General features: G+C 37.5%; 1 protein-coding gene across 1 annotated transcript; it reads left to right on the plus strand.

The window, feature by feature from the left end:
- The first annotated feature begins 1,384 nt into the window (after window positions 1-1,384).
- LOC149081043 (uncharacterized) lies at window positions 1,385-19,331 on the plus strand. The gene is made up of 2 exons (XM_089237800.1): window positions 1,385-4,315; window positions 12,350-19,331. Exons 1-2 carry the CDS (start codon window positions 1,547-1,549, stop codon window positions 12,593-12,595), a joined length of 3,015 nt encoding a protein of 1,004 aa, XP_089093926.1. The 5' UTR covers window positions 1,385-1,546; the 3' UTR covers window positions 12,596-19,331.
- Window positions 19,332-20,351: the final 1,020 nt, after the last annotated feature.

A 20,351-nucleotide genomic window follows, 5' to 3' on the forward strand; every position in this document is an offset into this window, starting at 1 on the left:
TGCCGCATATAAAGTTAAAATGGCGCAAAATGACGACTTGACCGCAGCAAAAAAAAAAGCTCGATGAGTATAAGAAACAAGCCTGCCGTTCGGAATCGGCAATAAATTGTAGATCTCGGTCTAATTAGCCCTCGTGTGCAGAAAATTACCGTGGTGCGGCAAAAATGATCAATGATCAGACCACTCAGTGCCGGTTTAAGATAGCTTTGTGCTAAACTAGATGACTATCCGTCTGTAATTGCATGAAAACGATATGGTTTTTTTTACAAGCTTTCATTTTTTCACCCATCTACTTCTTGGATTGCATTTACTACCAGCACTCAAAAGAATGTCAATGAATGGTCAACAAATCTTTGTCTGTTTTCTTTATGGCAACCCTCTTTGAATGAAAAGTCTTCGAAAACATACAACACTTTCTGTCTTTACAGTTACTCCATTTTGCTTTAAACCTCTCTATAGTTTGTGTCAGGGCCTACGTCACCCCCAAGTCGTAAACCACCGAGATTACATGAACCACTTTTTTTTATTTCCTTCCTCATGTTGATGTTACTTGAATAGCGGAAAAATTGCGAAAAATATATTCTGTACATTTTGTTTGAAATTGAATTTTTTTAGTCAGAGTGACTAAAAAAAATTTTATTCCACAAACTTCTCTCTTCGTGGCCCCCGTATCAGTAGCCGTGGCTCCCCTTCTGCCAGATTTTCATCCGTGCCCCCCCCCCCCCCGAGGCCATATGGCCCCCGGTTGAGAACCGCTGGTCTAAAACATAGTTTCCCAACGTTTTTGTCCCATCGCCCCCCAACGCAATCTAACCCATAGGATCCTATGTTATACCCGTAGCTTCAACCGAAGGGGGCGTTAACGCCCACGTTGGGAATCACTGGTCAAAAAGAAAATCTTGAATGGCAGGAATAGTCACCTAATAGTGGCCGGCCATGCCTAGAAGATCATAGCCTAGGGGTAGTGCTGCAGTATGGGGGAGGGGCAGCATTCGTGGCCACCTGCCCCTGGTCACTGTCACAAAAATCTTTCGAAGTATGTTTCGATAAAAATTCTTGACACGTTGTCTCCTTGTTTTCCAAATGAAAAATATATTTTCTGATGTTTACCTACTGAACGATTTCAGTTGTTTTGACAAAAGCAATAAAATTCTTCGATGCTCATTGGCTGTTCGTATGGATGAGAGACCCCCGACAGGCAGAAATTGACGAATCATTGAGAGTGTTTCATTTGCAAAGTCCTCATACGATACGTCAGGATGACAGTCGATCGACGACGCGTTGACGCGAGCTCCATTGTTTCCTTTATGTTTGTTGTTTTCTTTTGTGTATTTCCCGAAAAAAATAAATAAAAAGACACACGATCTGATGATGGCTTATTGAAGATGGCATCACTGGCGAAGGAGAGTAGCCTGAGCGTGTCTCTTGTTGTGTGTTGATAATCAAAGGCGGTGCTTTTGACAGTTTGTGCCTTGTACAATAAAAAAAGTCTTTCTCTCGGTTATCGAAGTATTCTCCGAATCAATGTTGGTGTCCTCCTCCTACAATGACAGCATGCAGGGCACAGGGGAGCAGGGTGTCGCTGAATACGTGCCTCTTGGGCCAAGTATTCTTCATCTCTTCGACGGCATTCAAAACAGATCAGGTGAGGAGCACGATCCTTTTACTCGGTGGACGCGTCGATCTGTTCTTTAGCAAAGATGTGACGTCCCTGATCGTCGACGACTGTTGCGTCAGTGAGTTCCAGGCGGTCGAGTATTGGAAGGCTGGTGCTCTGGCACCGATCATACCCAGGAAAGTCAACAGTAGCAGCAGCAGCAACAACAACAACGCCTCGACCAAGTTCGGTCGATACAAGTCGACTTTCCACCACGAGCCGCCGCAGTTATCGGTGCTCCCGTGCACTTCGGGTGGCTACCCGTTCGTCGATCCGACCAGGACGCGACCAGCCGATGTCTACGTGAACGACACCGTGCTGCGCCTGATGCAGCGCGCGAGACAATGGGGCATATCCGTGATCGGCGTCCGTCAGTTCATGGCGTTCGTGGAGAAGAAGATGGCCCCGAGTTTCGATCACCCGAGGAAGTCCAAGCCCTGCATGCAAGCTATAAGACTCTCTGGCTGTTATATCAAAGTAGAGGACATTGCTAGTGCCTATAGGACTTTTTATAAAGTCTTCGCTGATGACCCGGCGAAGAATCTTCCCTGGGAGTTTAAGAATTTCCTCTCGAAGGGTGTCCTGCCGTTCAGTAAGCCGTTGGTTTTCAATAACTTCCCGAAAACCAACTTGAAGAAGAACAAATTCCTTAGTCAAGAACCCAACTCAAAAAATAAGAAGAGTCCCGCGGAGAGTCACAAAGTCACCCCGAAGAGTAAGAAGAAGCAGAATCTGTTCTGCGAGTGTTGCAATTCATACTTTAGCGACGTCTACCAGCACATCCTTGGCGACGAGCACCAGACTTATGCGAGTGATCAAAATAATTATGATTGCGTTAAGGATATAGTTAAGACTTTGCCGACGATCGAGCAATTTCTTTTGAATCATAACAGCTCTTATGATTTCATATCCATAGAGACTGTTGTGAGCCACTCTTTTGTGAATACTGAGCCAGGATTTGCGCTCCAGGGGGATTTCAACAATGGCTTCTCTAAAATGCCGACTCCGGATTCTTTGAAATGTGAAATCGATGGTTTTTTCCCTAGGACTGTCGATTCAATGTGCCGAACTGCGATTCCTAATGCAATTACATTCCCATCCGATGGTAAAGATCTTTGTACAGCCTTGAACTTGGATATTAAACAAGAACTTCCGCCTCGGGATGAAGTCGTGATTAAAGAAGAAAAAGTGTCTAATAATGTCCTGCCAAACAACACTGTGCCATGCGATGAGCTCATAAATTTTGATTTCGAGGAAGATTGGCTCGATGGGCTCTCCGCGGAAATAAAGAAAGACAACGTGGAAGAGACTTTCAAAGAATTTGCCGAACATTGTCAGAAACTTCTTTCAGAAACAGTCAACATCTGGCAGGATGACGGAAATGTAGATCCTGTGCCTCAGCAGAACAGCTCTGCGGCAATCCAGTCAAATTTAGATTGCGCCAGGAGCGAACCAAATTTAAAGCATCCCAACCCAGTTCAACATGTTAATGTCCCAGATCAAAGTTTGGCGGGAAGGGAAGGAGGCTGTAGTCAAGTCAATGCTGCATCAACAGTATTCAGTAATGTTCCACCAGTATCATGCTGCAAGGAAAATGTGGCAAGGTCGAGCAGCGTGGATGTTTGTGTTTTGAGTGATACTTCTATTCGCAACAGTAGAACTGAACTTACTGCTGCTGCTGGCAAATGTGAAACGAATCCACCAACAGTGACCAAATGTGGCAGTACCAGTACAAAATTAGATGCAATAGATGAGTGTTTACCTGAAGTTATGGTCATCAGAAATGCCAGCACCAACTACTCGGAATGTGAAATGGATCTTGACTCTAACTATGGTAGCAATGAGAAGTATCCCGAAATAATTGTAGGAGGTGAAATAGTCCGAAATTCAGAAGATTTTGCGGGTCCAGCCAAGATGTACATGAGTAATTGCAGAGAACTAGTCAAGGATGAGTTTAATAATCCATCGCTAGTTTTTGAGCTTGAAACAGGGAGAGCGAATAGTCAAAACATGGAAAGAAATTCATGCCAGGATAACAGCAAGAACATGGGTCCTTTACTCGTTGATGGTAGTCAGCGTATATCTCAAGATAAAGAGTGCATCAATGGTACATTCAGCATATATGAGCATGTAAAGAAAAAAATGTATTCACAAAATTTGAGTATGCAATCCAATGTCTTCAAAGGTACTCGATCGACCGGGGAGAATTCGAAATTGGAAAGCCTCGATGAAGTTAATGTGCATCGGAAGTCATGCAGCATCAAGACAAGCAGTGCCTATCAGATACAAAGCGACGGTCATTCCGAAAGGGTTCACACTCCATCTACGCCAAACAAATCTTCCTCGAAATCACACATAAGCCCTGGTAGCATATCAAGCAATGCGATAAAGCCGAATGATAGGATTGGGGAGTGTGTTGCGGCGGCAGAAAACCAAAAAGTTCCTGTTATTTCTTTCCCCAGCGGTAATCGCAACAAGACATCGTCTAGGCATAACCGTTGTGAATCCACAAAGGAAAAAATGTTCTCCAGCGGAGAGTCCGACGATGGGGTTCATTACGGGAATCTCATTGGCGATGTTCTGACTTTTATCAACGGAAGTCCAGTGAAAGTGCCACCCAATGCCAAGGTTTCATCTGTCCCGTCAGGAGGAAATCTTGTAAGGGTTTTCTTTTTTTCATTATTGGTATTGGTCAATTCCCAAAACACTGGTTACTGCAGTTTGGCGTCTTTTTTTTTCAATTTTTTGATCTAAACTATTTTTAAACAAACTTTTTTGGCACTGAATGTTGGCCACTTATAGCTGTTTTGGCAGAATCAGATAATTGAAAACATAATGTTAATATCAGTGCTCTGGGAAATGGCCTAAATATTTTTTGTGTGTAAACTGAGTGTTTCAACTATGTTTCAAGTACAGTACAACCTCAATTTACCAAAATGACTGGGTCTGGAATTATCTCAGGTATAAAGAATCTTGGTTATAATAGAGACAATAGTCCTTGGCCAAATAGATGCTGTCACATTTGACAGTATAAAGATGGCAGTAAGCGCAGTCTTTGATGGGTGAGAAGGTGCTTTTTATATCCAATGTGTGAAATATTTTTTTTACGTATCGCACAAATTTTTTCACGACACCCAAACCAAAACACTGAACCCAATCCTGGCCTTCCAATCGCTGGTTCCACCAAAGTGGAATGTTTTGCATTGTTCTGCAAGAGATGTAAAATTCTTGAAAATATTCTTTAGGAGAAATATTCTCTGGAAGGGCTACTATTATGGATAACTTGAGAATATTCTCCAGTTATATTTATACAGCCTAATAGTTCTTCTAGAGAAGTGTCTCAAGAATATTTATAGTAATGCATATTATAGTAAATATTTTCCATAAAAATAACTTGAAGATATTCTCGTCGAGGATAATACCGGAGAATATTCTCGGGAAGGCAACTATTACTTAAAATAACTTGAGAAATTTTTTGAAATATTCTTGAGAATATTCTTGAAGTTACAATAAATAATATCACCTTATTTTTACGTGGTAGTCTTAAAAATTAAAATATATAGGTACCTACATATATAATAGTAAATAATGATAAAAATTAATTATATTTACATTTGTGAAAGAGGGAAGCTGTATTTCGTTATTTTCCTGCAAACAAAAGTTACTATAACTAAAAATATCTCCATTCTCAGAGGATACAGAACTATTCAAAATGGGTAGGCCTATTCAGACTAATTATTACCAATAGCCTGAAATTGAATAGGGTAAAGAAAAGACAATAATAAAATCAAATGATGAGAAAAACCTTGGATCTCTGGCATGTTTGTACATAACAAATTAGCTAACCTGATACTTTCAGTACCATAAATAGATAGAGGATTAAGCAAAGATAAGCCTGGGTCAGAATTTATTCGCCATTTGGAAACTGCAGAAGGTATACCATAAAAAAGAATTCTTTTTAAAGCTACCCAAATACCAATAAAAATAAGACTTTCTGGAAAGACAAATGTTCTAGGAACTCTGCAGAAAACATTGGTGCTGTTATATGGTGGAAACGAATGTGCATTGGAATGAGTTTTCAGAAGTTGCGTTCTGAAATCGCTTCAAGAGCTTTCAGGACCTCATATGCACGCAGCATAAAGCAATTGTCAATAGAAAGAAGAGGTTATTATCTAAAATTAAAGTTTGTAGAGCCCACAGACTTTAAAAGCAAGGAAATGAAAACAACATAGATGAATTGGACAACTTACAAAGAACCACAAGTGATAAAAAATGTGAATGCATGCTCATTGAGTTCATTGAAGAAAATTACATGGTTCCCTATCTTCTTTAGAACGAAGGTGATCATAAGAATGGCCGTCTTTGTCAATCGGCTTTGGTTTTATTTTTTGCTTTGAACTTATGTTTAAAAATTAGATAAATGTTCAGAATTATCTTATTTTTTTCATCTTTAGAAGGTTTCCAAATTCTTCATAACAAAAGCTTTTGAAACCTCTCACCATGACAGAGAATATTCTTGAACTAAAACTTGTCATTTTGAGGTGCTTATGTTAAAAAAAATGTTCTAAATGTTTCAGGCAATGAAAACTGAATCATATTTCATAATATAAACAAAATTAGTAAACATTTTTCATTATTTAAAAGAAAAAAGAAGAATATTATCAGTTATTCTCCAATTTATTTTCCAACTATCCATCCTCCAATTCCAGGAGAATATTCTCAGAATATCCTCGTTCTCCGAGAATATTCTCACGTCTTATCTCTAGTTCTGCGATGAACCCTCAGCTGACTTAAAATGTTCTGCTGTGAATTTTAATTGGTGGTAATTCTCAGAGAGAAGAAGCTTGCACTTTCAAATAAAAAGGCCTATCTCAAAAATTTAAAAAAAAATCTATTTTACAAAAAATATTCCATTCTCTTCTCATCCATCCACAGTCGCCATGTGCTGAAGAAATTCAAACAAAAAAATAACTTAGTTCTTTCCTAGAAGTTGTTCACGGGAAAAAAATAATGCCGTTCCTCTGTAGCTTAGTGGTAGAGCACACGCCCGGAAAGTACAAGGTTGGTAGTTCAATTCCCCAAACAGAGGAATGTGTCTTTTCTTTCTAATTATCTTCGCTTGGTGTCCAGTCAACTGTACTCAAATGCAGGGCTGTATACCAAATTTTTATTTTAATGTAGGTTTTCCTTTCCTGCGGACCACTACACAGGAAATTATGGTAATATAGCCCTACACCAGAGGTGAAAAAATTCTCGGTAATTATCTTTTGCAGAATATATTGCCATCAAGATAAATATTCTGTAGAGGCTACAATAATAACCGTTTTTAGCACCACAGAAAGCAATATTTTATTGTTTTTGTTTTTTTTTTCTGCGAATGAAAGTAACTACACTAAACATTTGAGTTGAACATCTTCATTCTCAGAAAACATAAAACTGTTCTCAACAAGCACCAAATCTAATTATCTACCATATTTGAATGGTAATTACATTCGAGATTAAGATATTGATAAGAGAGCTTGACAAATCAGAAAAAAAAAAAATTTAGGCACCTGCCAAATTTTATAGAAGCTACAAATGATTTTAATCTCAAGAAAAACTGTCTTAAAATAATGGGGTTTTTTTTATTTTTCCTATGTTAAAAGACAAACTGTCATGAAATCAGAACGCACATTCTAACATGTACAAATTTGTTAGAAGTTTCAAAGAGGAATATGGACAAAGTACATGTGGGGTTTAGTAGCTATAGTATAAACCTTTTTTAGCAACATTTTTTTTTGGTAAGAAAGTAATGATTTGCTACTACTATTACTGAACCACACGTGCATTTCATCCATATTCCTCTGCGGAACTTCTAACGAATTGGTACATGGTGGAATATGTATGTATGTGTAGCAAAGCTGGCATAAGTTTGTTTCTGTGTGTAGAGCTTCCATCTGCCATCAATTTTTCTATCTATGAGTGAAGTGTAATTATTGAATAATTGTATCGTTGCAGGTCTGTTACTCTCTGTGGTGACACTGGCATATTCACAGGGCAGCGAATTCGAGGATTGAGCGGTCAAAAAAAAACTTAACTAAAATCAGAGGAGGGGGTTGCAAAATTCATGTAGCTTACAGGTGGCGAAACTATGAATGTGCCTCTGGATGTATAAGTGTTCCAGATATGCATTAGGCTAGGATTATGCTATAAAAGTTTTGTAAAAGCTCTTCGATATAAAACTTAAACAATGCCACCAATAAGTGTATCAGTTGCATTCGAGCGAATGTAACAAATAGGCTTATTGGTTGTTTTTTTTAATGTTTGATAAATGATCTTTTTCAAAACTTGAAAAAAAAACCACCAATAATCCTATTGGTTACATTCACTCGAATGTAACTGATATGCTTATTGGTTGTATTTTTCAAATTTTATTAAAGAACTTTCATAAAACTTTTAGAGTGTAGTCTTGGCCTGAGACAAATAAACAATCTCGCATGAATGCAGAAGTAAAACCATTGAAAATATTACTTGATAATTTATAAAAAATACTAAAAGAGAAATGGGGAAGATGGTGCAAAACTGTCTGTTTTTTAGAAGGCTCTATGCACAACAGCTCATGGAAGAAATACTCTCCAAAACTCTAGTATAAAATTGGTATAAATTTTTTTTTTTAGCAGGTTGTGAATGCTGTTAAAAATTATAGCCGCACCAAAGACGGCATCAAGCGAGCATCACTGCTGAAAGTATTCATGATGTTCATGCAATTATTGAAATAGATAGCAACATAAAAATCTTAGAAATAACAACTGGTGGTATTAGTTAAGGGCATGCTCAATTCATCATTGAGAATGAACTAGAATACCGAAAAGTGTCTTCTAATTGGGTTCCTCATCCCCTTACGGAGCAACGAAAACATTGTTTGCCTATTACCACTTAACTGCACGTGCGACTCATAAACATTCCTCTGGAGAATTTCTAACAAATCGGTAAATGCCGGAACACATGTTTTGAGATGGTTGGGCTCTAACATATTTATATTGTCATAATTCTGCTTTTTTTTAGTTATACCAGTGCTGCCATTTACACGTTTGTCTGGAAATCTGCAAAAGCTCTACCTGACTTGCTACCAGAACAAACAAGGAGATTTTCTGTGTTAATTCTTAATTGTGATGAAATTTGCATTCACCATTACACACAACCGAGTGAAAACAGACAAGCATGGAGTGGCAAAATTTGAGGTTTTTGACGTAGCAGTTTAAACCGTCAAAAATTGCTATGCATCAAAAACCTGCCAACCCTGTGATTCCCCAAATGTTTTACTGATTGATCGAACCCTGATTTTTGTATTTTTTTTACTTGAAAAATTATAAAAAAGTTGTAGTTTTTTTGTATGATTTGCCCTCGTATATCCATCCTTTGAAAAGGATTTATTTGGCTCTTCTGTATTGTTATTTACCTTTGCCTCCTAACTATATTAGCTTCAGAAGAAGAGGCATGTCGAAAGAAGATGTGGCCTGCAGTGTTGGCTGCAGATATGCAAAATATAGAGAGAGATCAAGATCATGCTTTGCATGTTGGAACGTCTACGTGTTGTGAACCTAACATGAAGTTTGTTTCTATGTAATGCTTGTTATGTGTAGTGCTGCCACAATTTTTCTAACTGTGAGTGAAATGTAATGATTAAATATTTTTACCATTGTAGGCCTGTTGCTCTCTGTGTGTGAGACTTTTTAACAGGATGATCAGCTTGCATTCACGCCTCAAAGTTGGGAACCGCAGAAAACCAACTTTGGCCGGCCACTGCTATGGTGCCAGTGGGGTTTGAACCTGGGTCTTCACGCTAGTCCATCAACTATGATCACTTGACCACCACAGGGGCAGGATTTTTACTGCAGAACATTTTCAGTCAGCTGAGGGCTTGTTGCAAAACTATGCAAAATATTCTGCTTTTGGGGGAAAGGAAATGGTCAAGAGAATGGCTATTGGTAAAAAGTTGATATTTTAACAACATGTTACAGAAAAAATTACTTGGAGAACCCACAGCAGCTGGTTCAATTACTTATGGATGGACAATTGATTATTGGATTTGGTAACATTGTACATAAATGAAGAAGACACCTGTATGAGCCATCTGAAGACTATTTCAGAGTCTGCCTGGAAAGACATGAAGCCACAGAAAAGTTGCAAGTTTAATATCCTATAACCGCTTGTAGTAGAAGGTAGAAGGTCCTTGAAATCACACACACGTGTACGCGCACACACACAAAAAATAGCTTACAAATGTGCCTGCAACTAACGATACGGTCTTGGATCGAATCTTTGGCCATTCTGATTAACACACACACACAAATATCAGTAATGATTAGCGATAGAGATGTGAGGTGTTCTCTTGGATGTAAAAATTAGAAAAGAATCGAGAATATCCATTTTTCTTTTAAATCTAAATTTTTTTATTAATTTTGTTTACATTATGAAGTTTAAATCGGTTTTTTTTGCCTGAAACATTTAAAACAAAACTTTTGCCGTAATAACCTCAAAATGACAACTTTTAGTTTGAGAATATTCTCCTGGTCATGATGAGAGGGTTTAAAAGTTGGTTATGGAGATTTTAGAAACCTTAAGATTAAAAACTTAAAAAAATTATTTAAAATTAGATAAATTTTTAGAAATCAGTTCAAAGCAAGGAGTAAAGCTCAAAGTTGATTGACAAAGAAAGCTATTCTTATGCAATAGAGGGCTGTCATTTCAACTTTTTCGGGGGGGGGGGCAAAGCACATGTACTCAATGTATATACATACCATTTTTAGTGGCCGGGGGGCGACGGTCCCCTCTGCCCCCCCCCCCCACACACACAATTGACGGGCCTGATACAATCACCTCCATTCTAAGATACAGAATTGTTGTTTTCTTCAATGTAGGCTACATACACTGTATACATACTTCTGTATCACTCACATTTCTTTGAAAGTTGTGTAATTCAGCCATGTTGGTTTCATTTTCTTACTTTCAAACTTTAATATTGTAGGCTCCAAACTTCAATATTCCCTTTCTTGATGGGAACAGAGAATATTCTTGAATATTCCGTCAAAGGACTATTATAAATTACCAGAGAATATTCTTATCATAAAATAATAAGAATTACTCTCAAGTTATTTATAGAGTTATTATTCTCTCAAGTTATTATTATATAATGCATGCTATTACATATATTCTTGAGAATACTCTCTGGTAGGACTACTATTATAAATAACTGAAGAATATTCTCTGGAAGGAAACTATTATGAATAACTTGAGAGTAATTATCATTATTTTTGATAAGAATATTCCCCAGTAATTTGTAAAAATAGTCCTTCCAGAGAATATTTTCACGGATACTATATATATTTATATTATAAATAACAGGAGACTATTCTCATCAAGAATAATAAGAATATTCTGAAGTTATTTATAATAGTAGCCCTTCAAGAGAACATTCTCGAATATTCTCCTAAAGATTGTTCTAGACAATTTTACACCTCTAATTAACAATAAGGTGACAGAGTTTGATCTAAGACCAAATGAGTTAGGTCACAAAATTTTATTTTCACTTCTATCTGCAAAAGCACTGTGTTTGGTCGCAGCTGGTAAGATGGTGTCAAACTGATGGAAAAAGGTTGAGACTGTTATAAATGCCGCCTCAACTAGGGTGGCCAGGCCATGTGACTGAGGTACCAGGACATTTTGAAAAACTTTTTCAGAGGGCATTATAGTGTCAAACTTTACAGGGCATACTGTCCCATAATAATGTGCAAGGTACACATTCCGTCCGAACTTGCAGCCATATTCATGGCACAGCCAATCTAAATCTGGATTAGAAACTACTAAAAAAAATGTGGATATTTCAGTTTCAAAATAAAACAATTAAATATTTGAAAACAATCAATTTAATTTCACGCTAACGGCAGACTTAGTAAAGTCCCTTATTTTTTATATATAAAGTTCCCATAAGGTCCCAAGGGGTGGGGACAATGGCTAAAATTTGTCCGATAGAGAATGCTGGGCCATGTATGGTTTGAAAGGGAAAAGAAAGAAATTGACTATTACAGGACAGACTGGACATGTGGGAAAATTGGCTTGTGCCACAGATAGAAATTTACTGCTTTGCACCATTTTTATCACAATTTCCATGTATTAAACACTAGAAAAAGCAAAGTTTTAGGAATCGCAAAGTTTAAAAAATTAAATAGAGATAGAGTCGTGTGTTGGGCAAAATGACCACCTGTTGGGGGTGGCTTCCATTAGTTATCACTATTCCACCCCGGTAGTATGCCAGGAAAAAAACTATTTTATCTTTTCTGTGCGATTGTAAAATTTTGTTATCACATGCCAAATACTGTAATGTGCATTTTATCGTTCCAAATATTTGTTTTATGTAGTTTTTATGCCGCACGTTTCCTCGCCCAAGTGCTGCAAAACAGTAGTTGAACATTACTGGTTTACATGAAATGAGGTAAGCTCTAGTAAAATATGTGTTTACTCGCCAGCAGAATAGCTTGAGAAAAATATGGTTTTCATGCCATCCTTGGCGTTTCACAACAGAAGAGTAAATCATAGAAAAATCAGTAATCACGATATTTCTAGTTACAGCTCTTGTTCATCATTGTCTATGTGGTAAACACTTGTGATCATATCTCGACTAATTTATTTCTTTTTTTTTTTCCCCCACCGCAGGAGCATGGGGAATCTCAGGACAAGTACCTAGAAGTACAAAATCGCTGTCACAAGAAGAAGAGGAGAAGGAGGAGGGTGTCCGGAGACTGGTCGGTCTGTATCGTACCCAGCAAGTCAATCAAACTGAGATTCACGCGCAATAAAAAAAATCTCATAGTTCCCAAAACGAACTCCTTAACCAATGTTACGGATGATTATGGTGCCGCCGATCATTCATCCGATAGCAGTGTAGATGTTGTCACATGACACACACTTTTTTTATTGGTTTATTTTTTCTCTCCCCCGTTAGGTGTTTTATCATTATAATTTTCTTTTCTGTTGAAGTTCTTTAAAAAGCTTTTTTTTTTTAAATTGTGCATGTGTGTATTATATTTATAAATAAGTGAAAACACATATATATGTATACAAATGATGACACGAAGCCATATGCCAATGCATCAAACGAGCGTAAACTTTTATAATGAAATGTACATATAGCTGACATTTTTTTTATGAAGGTTAGTTGTAGAGTTTGGTTTGTGCGAATGTTTTTTTTTTTTCCGTTCTTGAAAATGTTTTTCGTGTTATATTTAAGTTTGTTGATTTAGTGTTCGGTTTAGCTCCTGCGAATTGATTTTTACGAGCTATCTGGGGTTTCTTCCTTTTTTTTAAAATTATAAAAATCGACAAATCTTCATTGTTTTTTAAAAAGATTCTTCTCTTTTAGTATTTTGAGTTTGTTATGGAAAGCATGATTCAGATCCTCATCAGACTTCTATTTATTACGCTTGAGTGATTTTGTTATATATGTGTCTAATTAGCATTGTTATGAACTTTTTTTAAAAAAGAAAATTAGTTTTATAGTGCCATGAATTACATGTGAGTGTATGTATCTACACTGCCTGGCGAAAAAGAATTCATGAAATTTTTCACTATCATGCATGCCTAAGTAGGATGAAGCAAGGTCACAACTAATGCACACATTTTGTCATCCTCTATATAATGTTGAAGAAACAGCTACAACAGGGATTCTTGACTTCTTGTGCCAGTCTGATAAAGTTCACGTACCCCCCCCCCCCCAGATAAAATGAAGGCCACACAAACCTCCTGTGCTGGTAAAATGAAGGCTACAAACCCTCCTGTGCCAATAAAATACATACCCTATGTGCTGATAGAATAAACGTCACAGAACCCCTGTACTTATAAAACAAGGGTCACAGTCCTTCTGTCCTAAGAAAATGAAGGCCATGGACTCCCCAGGTGCCGATAAAGGGGGGGGGGAGCTACAGACTCTGTGTGCCGATAAAATGAGAGTCCCAATGTGCCACACAGAAGGCCACTGTGCCAATAAAATGAAAGCCGCTGCCTTCCCCGTGCTGATAAAATGGAAAAGCCACAGACCCTCTGCCAATAAAATAAAGGCTACAGACCTCTACCGATAAAATTAATGTCACGATTCCCCCCTCCCGCACAAAGTAATACTCGGTATATGGCCATGTAAAAGCAATAACTTAAATGTTTTCTCAACCAACCCTCTTTAAATCTCTTCAAGGGCCCCAAAGGGTCTGCAGATATCTGGTCAAAAACCTCTGTGTTAAAGGGTGAATTCGGCACCTGGCCTGGCCTGCTCCCCCCCCCCCACTTTCAGCCTCAGGATGAAGTGTTGTGATCTAGAGTTTTTTGTGTTCTGGACTGATGTCAGCCATAAAATGAAGTGTGCTGAGTATTTCGGCACAATTAATGATTGTCGTAGTTATCCCTCAATAGACATTTTTATTCTTTCGAAGATGATGGAATGTTTCAGAACAACGATGGAAAAACATATTTGTCTCAAACTGTGATAAAGTGGTTGAAAGACCAGGGAGTCACATCATTCGGACACTTATCATGCGCCAATCACCATCCCTATAAATAACCTATGGAACTTTTCATAAAGATGAGATGTCTGTTGAGTCATTTTACTCGTCCTGGATTCACCAATAATCTTGGTGAAACATTGATGCGAATTTGGGCTAAAAAAATGACCTTGTAAAATTTATATTGTGACGAATGTGCATTACATTTTTTGTATAACTAGACCAGGGTATTTTTTAATTTGTTAATCAATTGGTCCACGGATCACTTAGGGGTGTTTGAGGAATTTCAGGAAGTTCATGAGCGGGGACGAGAAAACAATGGACTCTGTGTTTTTGCATTGCTATATACTCAATATTATTTCATAAAGCTGTCTGTAGCCGTTGCCGGAGTTGTGCACTATAACACCATCTATAGCAGAAGGCCTCTGAGCGAAGCTCTTGACGTCACTGAAGGCCATCTCACCTATAGCCATTGGATATAACAGGCCAACGCATGCACCATCTTTACCCCTTTTTTTGTAGTATATCTAATGGCTGTAGTTGAGATGACCTTCAGTGATATCATGATCTCCCTGTTAAAAAGTCTTGCCACAGAGTGCAACAGGCCTACAAACAGTACAAGTATTCAGTCATTACACTCACTTCACTTCTGAAATATAGATGGCAGTGCTGAAAAATCAGATACAACACTAGATACGCACTCAGACTGTTAGGTACACACACTTACACTTCCTGCACAACTCACTAGGTAGTAAATTGCCCATGGGGATAGACCTGAGGTGTGCTCGGTTTGAGAAGAAAAATGAAGTGATGTCACATGAGCTTCGAACAGAGGCATTCTGCTATAGATTGTTGTTGGTTGTGCTTGGTTTGAAAGAAAGTCTGCAGCCTTTATTTTTTTGGCACAAGAGTGGGGGAGGTTAGTGTGGTCTGCACAATGGACCCGTGGAACACAAAAAAGATAAGAACCCATGAACCAGAGTGTGCGCCGTTTCTTTTTTCAGCCAGGTGGTGTATGTTTGTAAACATACATATTTATGGGTTGGAGTGATTTCTTGATGAAATTCTGTAAGAATCGTTTCATGCATTGGGCTTATATTACTGGAGGGAGGAAGTAGCCGCCACAGTGGAAGTAACATCGATTACTGGGAGATCACGTGTCATGTTTAATACAGTTCGCCCATCCAAATGTACCGTTTAATCTCGATTTCAATTAATTAATTGTCTTCTAAAGATTAAAAAACACAGAACTGCTGAAAGTAAAAAAAAGATTAAATTACCTCTTTTATTAATTCTTCAATCATTTCTTTCATCGATTCTGGAATTACCTCTTTTCTTTATTCTGGGATTTTCTTTCATTAATTCTAGAATTATCTTTAATTTTTCATTAATTCTGGAATTATCTTTCATTAATTCTGGAATTATTTCTGTTATTAATTCTGGAATAACAATTGCAAATCTTGGGAAAGTCCCTTCGTTCTTCACTTTCCCTATAAACAAATGATGTTTAGGATACCATTCTCAGCACACTGCTAAGGCAGAGACCACTGGCATCAATCTCCCTCCAGTAGTATAAGTCCATGGTCTTATGTCCCGTACGTTGTTTTAGGCTGGTAAGTTTTAAATACGCATTAAGAGTTCGTCGGTTTTTTGCGATCATTGGCAGAACAATGATTGTGACACGAGCATTGGGATCTCTCTATGGATCCGACTTGGATGTGTAAATTTTTTAATATACAATAGTATCAATGTGCTGCATTCCTCCCTCCTCCCCAGAATTTTTTGCGGCAGGGTAGTTGGAAAAAACATCCACTTGTGATAGCTTGAGCGCACAGAGCATGATAATGTGTATGAGTTGTTGTCTATAAAAAAAACATGACAGGTAAAAAAGTTAACATGGAAATTGTAAAGTACAACCCATTTTTTATTTGTTGCTATTGCTTCTGATTGGAATGTTTATTTGGCTGCAAAATTTTGGAGTACCTTCAAGATCACACTTCTGTGTGGAAGGAAGGGGGGGGGCAATTACCAGAAAGGAGGGGGAGGCCTTGCACTCCGATAACTGACTAGGGCAGGGGGTGCACAACCTTTTCAGTCACCGGGCCGGATATGCAGTATTTCTGTCCCCTGTGGGTAATTAACTTGTATATATATATATATGGCCCGTATTTTATGGGGCATTTCCATAATTTTAGACATCTTGACTTTATAAAATGTCCCGCTCTAATTTTTCCCTTATTTGTAATGAGGCTTTGCTGGAAGTTTTGAAACCAAGAATAAAGTTAATTTTCATGACTTGTAAATCATGTTATGATAATTATGACACAATTAATTATATACTCATATATAAATGTATTCATCTCACATATTTGTCAAACATACGAATACAACGCCACAACAGGCAAAATGCCCAACGAGGTGGCTGAGAAAAAGATGCCCATAATAAATATGGATGTCATATATTTCAAAAATACAGCAACCCAATTAAAAATGCAATTACAAACAATATATACACATGATAAAATACTATACAATGCCCATAAAAAATATATATGGTTGTCTTACCTACGTATGGGTAGCTTCTCGATTTACCCAATGTGTTTATCGTATTTCATTTTAAACATGCCAATTATGTTAGAATTTACTACCCCGGCGGTAAGTTATTCCATTTAATAACAACCCTATTAGCGAAAAATTCCCTGCAACACCACAACATAGAATTGTCCTTTACCAATCGATACTAGTGTCCCCTTGTGAGAGCTATTGACGCATATTCATGGTCCATCCTATACATCCTGTTGGAAATTTCGAACACTTCGATCATATCTCCTCGACACCTGCGTTCATCCAATGTAAACATCTTCAAAAAATGAAGTCTCTCTTCATATCTCAAGCCCAGTGTGCCAACAAGGGCATGCATAGCTCTTGTTTGCACCTTTTCGACCACGTCTATGCCCCTCTGTAGGTATGGTCTCCAAACCCTTACAGCATGGTCCAGTCCAGAATGAACTAAGCCACGGAAAAATGACTTGAGGAGAATGTGAAGAAACATTTTTAATGATGAAACTGAACATTCTATACAGTGGGCCTAAACTTTTTTTTGTGAATTACATTTTTACCCATTATAGCTAGCAATCATCATTGGCGATATTTTTCAGCAATAGCTAGTAACTTTAAAAATTTTTGATAATTTTTATTAGCAACTTTTACTTGTCTCTGACAATTCTTTTTGGCTACCATTGGCAACCTTACTTGCTTTTAATAATTTTATTTGGCTATAAGTAGTATTTTCACTTGCCGTGGATAATTTTTTGGCAACAATTTGCAATGTCTCGTATGAATCTTGATTTCCCATATTTTTTATGAAGGAAATACAGCCATCCTAGGTATTTATTCTGTTATGTATTGATACGTTGGAATGGATACTTTTCTACCGGGACACTTTTTGCGGGCCAGAGGTTGTGCACCCCTGGACTAGGGGTCCCTGAGGGGTCATCACATCTGGTTCTGAATATGTTTAGTGCAAATATTAGTGAAATAGAAAAGGCATTGATCTATTTATCTTATTTTTAATTTTCAGTTTCTCCATTCATTGTAGGAGGGTTTTGTGTTACAATCTGCATTTTAGACGGGGGATAAAAAAAGGCGTCATGGTGTATTGGCATAAAACATTCATTTTTTGACTCAAAAGATATACATAGGTAGAATTGAGTCGATATGTGTGTGTATGTATGTATTTGTCATCCTTAAACTGTAAAAATGTATTTGAAGGTTGCATCAGTTTCGTGTAAGTAAGATGTAGAGACGAGGAAGAGAAATTAGCTTAGGATGTTGTCTGATGTTTAGGAAAATCGGGAGAGATATAAGGAAACACACATATATAATTGAGTACAGATGTGAGAAATGATAGTTCCCCCCGACTATTTAAACGTAACGCTATATATCGGAGCGACAAAAAAAGTAATTTTTTTTCGAAATACTCAAGTCAATGCAGTCTTTAGCTTAATTCTTGCAACGTTTAGATGTTTATGAATTTAGTTCTGTATCGTATTTACGTTTTTTTGTATAAAATTTGGCGCAATATATGTATTATTAGTTTCCATGATTTTTTCTTGTTGGCGAGTTTTTATGGAGGGAAACGGTCTGACTAGCGTTTCTGAATCTTTTTATCTTCACTGGACACCTTGATATAGCATATTGAATTTTTCTAGGATTCGTTTGTATTACCCGATGTCTGAGTTTGAGAAACGCTTTTCAGTATCCGCGAAATAATGTCCTTTTCCTTCTTGCGACAGCATCTTCGGTGTCTTCCCAAAAACTGTAGTAACTACAGTAACAACGGAATTTTAATTTACCCAGTTTTTTTTTTTTTTTTTTGTCACGTGTTTGTCGATAATTTATTATAAAGCCTGTACAAGTGCTTATATTATCATTTTACCTCATCTATGCAAAAGTGTGAACACAGTTATCACTGTTCTTGGCAAATGAATTTTTTTTTGTATGGAGCTAGTAATGTTTATATATACCTAGGATTTGTAATTTGTGTGTATGAGTATCGAAAGTACAATAAAATTTTGAGAGCGGGCAAAAGAAATTAATGTATTTCATACCGAACATGCATTTATCGAAAGAGTAGTGATTTGAATTAGCGTGTATAGTAGCATTTATATTTTGTGACTAAAACTTATACATGTGTATTATATATAATAAACTTGTAAAATCGGTATATCCTCTTACTCCTCCCCTCCTCGAAATATATAATTTGACATGCATGTGTGTGTGTGTACGAAAAGTATGAATGGGGAAAAAATTTTCTTGGAAAAAAAAAAGCAATGATTAACAATTACTTCTCACTGCCATTCATGACAATCACGCTGCCATGAAATTTTCCCTTTTTTTAAAAAAAAAGTATTAATGCAGTGATTGTTGTGGGCGCTTTCTCCCCCCCCCCCCTCTTTTTTTCCGTTTCGTGTGTAATGCATCTGGAATCACCAGTCTGACTCTCCTGAAACTGTTGTCTGTGTGTCCTCATCATGTAAATTTTTTTTGGTATGCTCATTTTATTTTGTATACATCATCTTTGTACAAATTCGATCGTTTTTCTTTTTTTTTCGTGTAAGGTGAAATAAATTTTCATTTTTTTTCCATGCGATGTGTGATTTCGTCTTCAAATTGCTTTGTGTGTGATTCTTATAGTTTTTAAATAATGCCACCCTCCCGTGGGGCCCCTAGGCTGGGATCATTTGCGGGCCCCTCGGTTAGACTTTTAACGGGCCCTTTCTGTAGTTAATTTATAGCGTAAAAAAGTAAAAAAACGATAACCATCCCAGGGCTAGAGCCCTGTCAGCCCCCCCCCCTCATGTGGGGGCCATGCACCCTCCATGAGGGAGGACAACACATTTGCAGGGCTTCTTATTTGTCCTACTTTTTTTTACCGAATCTTAACAAAATCTGTAAAATTGATTTTGATTGAGAAGGGAATCATTAGATATATTGCCAAATTTTTTATATAAATGTAGTACACTGCAATTAATGGTTCTGCCAAGGCAGAAACTATCGTTTCTCAGGAGTTATCTGCAGTGGTGTATGTGAACCACTTGGGTTATTAATTTTTCATTTGCTTAGTCTGAGGGTTCAACAAGTAGAGTAGTGGTTAAAAACTTCTTTCTGGATGGAAAAAAGTAATTTTGTATTTACTACTTCATGGTCTTGGACAACAACTGACATTCATCATTCAAAATTATGGTCCACAATTTGCCTATAGGCCAAACGACAGTTTGCATTACAGAGCAGTTGGATACATAGGCCTATTCTAGGTTTGGTTATTCTGATGCTACCCAATGCTAGTTTGTATGTTTTTTTGTTTTTTTTTGACACCAAATAAAGTGTTCCAGACTCTGCCACGAAGCTGGGCTGGAAGAGATCTCGGCAACGGGATAAGTCCAGTGGCAAAGTTCTGGCGTTCATTCATTCATGATGCTACCCAGTATCATTCAGTTGTTTTCTGTATTTTTGAGGCATGAGGAGACGTATTCACAATGCTCAGCAAAGAGCTAGAAATGAAAGTGTTTTATTTGTCAAAAACGATTACGCTGGCATTGAACAGTAAAATGTGATCGTATCCGTACCAAGCCAGGAACAATTCAAGCATATGCATTAGGATCACC

The sequence above is a fragment of the Pholcus phalangioides genome, unplaced genomic scaffold, assembly GCF_987345545.1.
Source record: "Pholcus phalangioides strain wild (caught in Gottingen) unplaced genomic scaffold, Ppha-v1.0 ptg000010l_1, whole genome shotgun sequence".
NCBI lineage: Eukaryota > Metazoa > Arthropoda > Arachnida > Araneae > Pholcidae > Pholcus > Pholcus phalangioides.

What these genes read in the sequence shown, in the direction of transcription:
- LOC149081043 (XM_089237800.1), top strand. Translation starts at nt 1,547, where the DNA reads ATGACAGCATGCAGGGCACAGGGGAGCAGGGTGTCGCTGAATACGTGC. An exon ending in TCCCGTCAGGAGGAAATCTT is followed by an intron (nt 4,316 to 12,349) that starts GTAAGGGTTTTC and finishes CCCCCACCGCAG; the next exon opens with GAGCATGGGGAATCTCAGGA.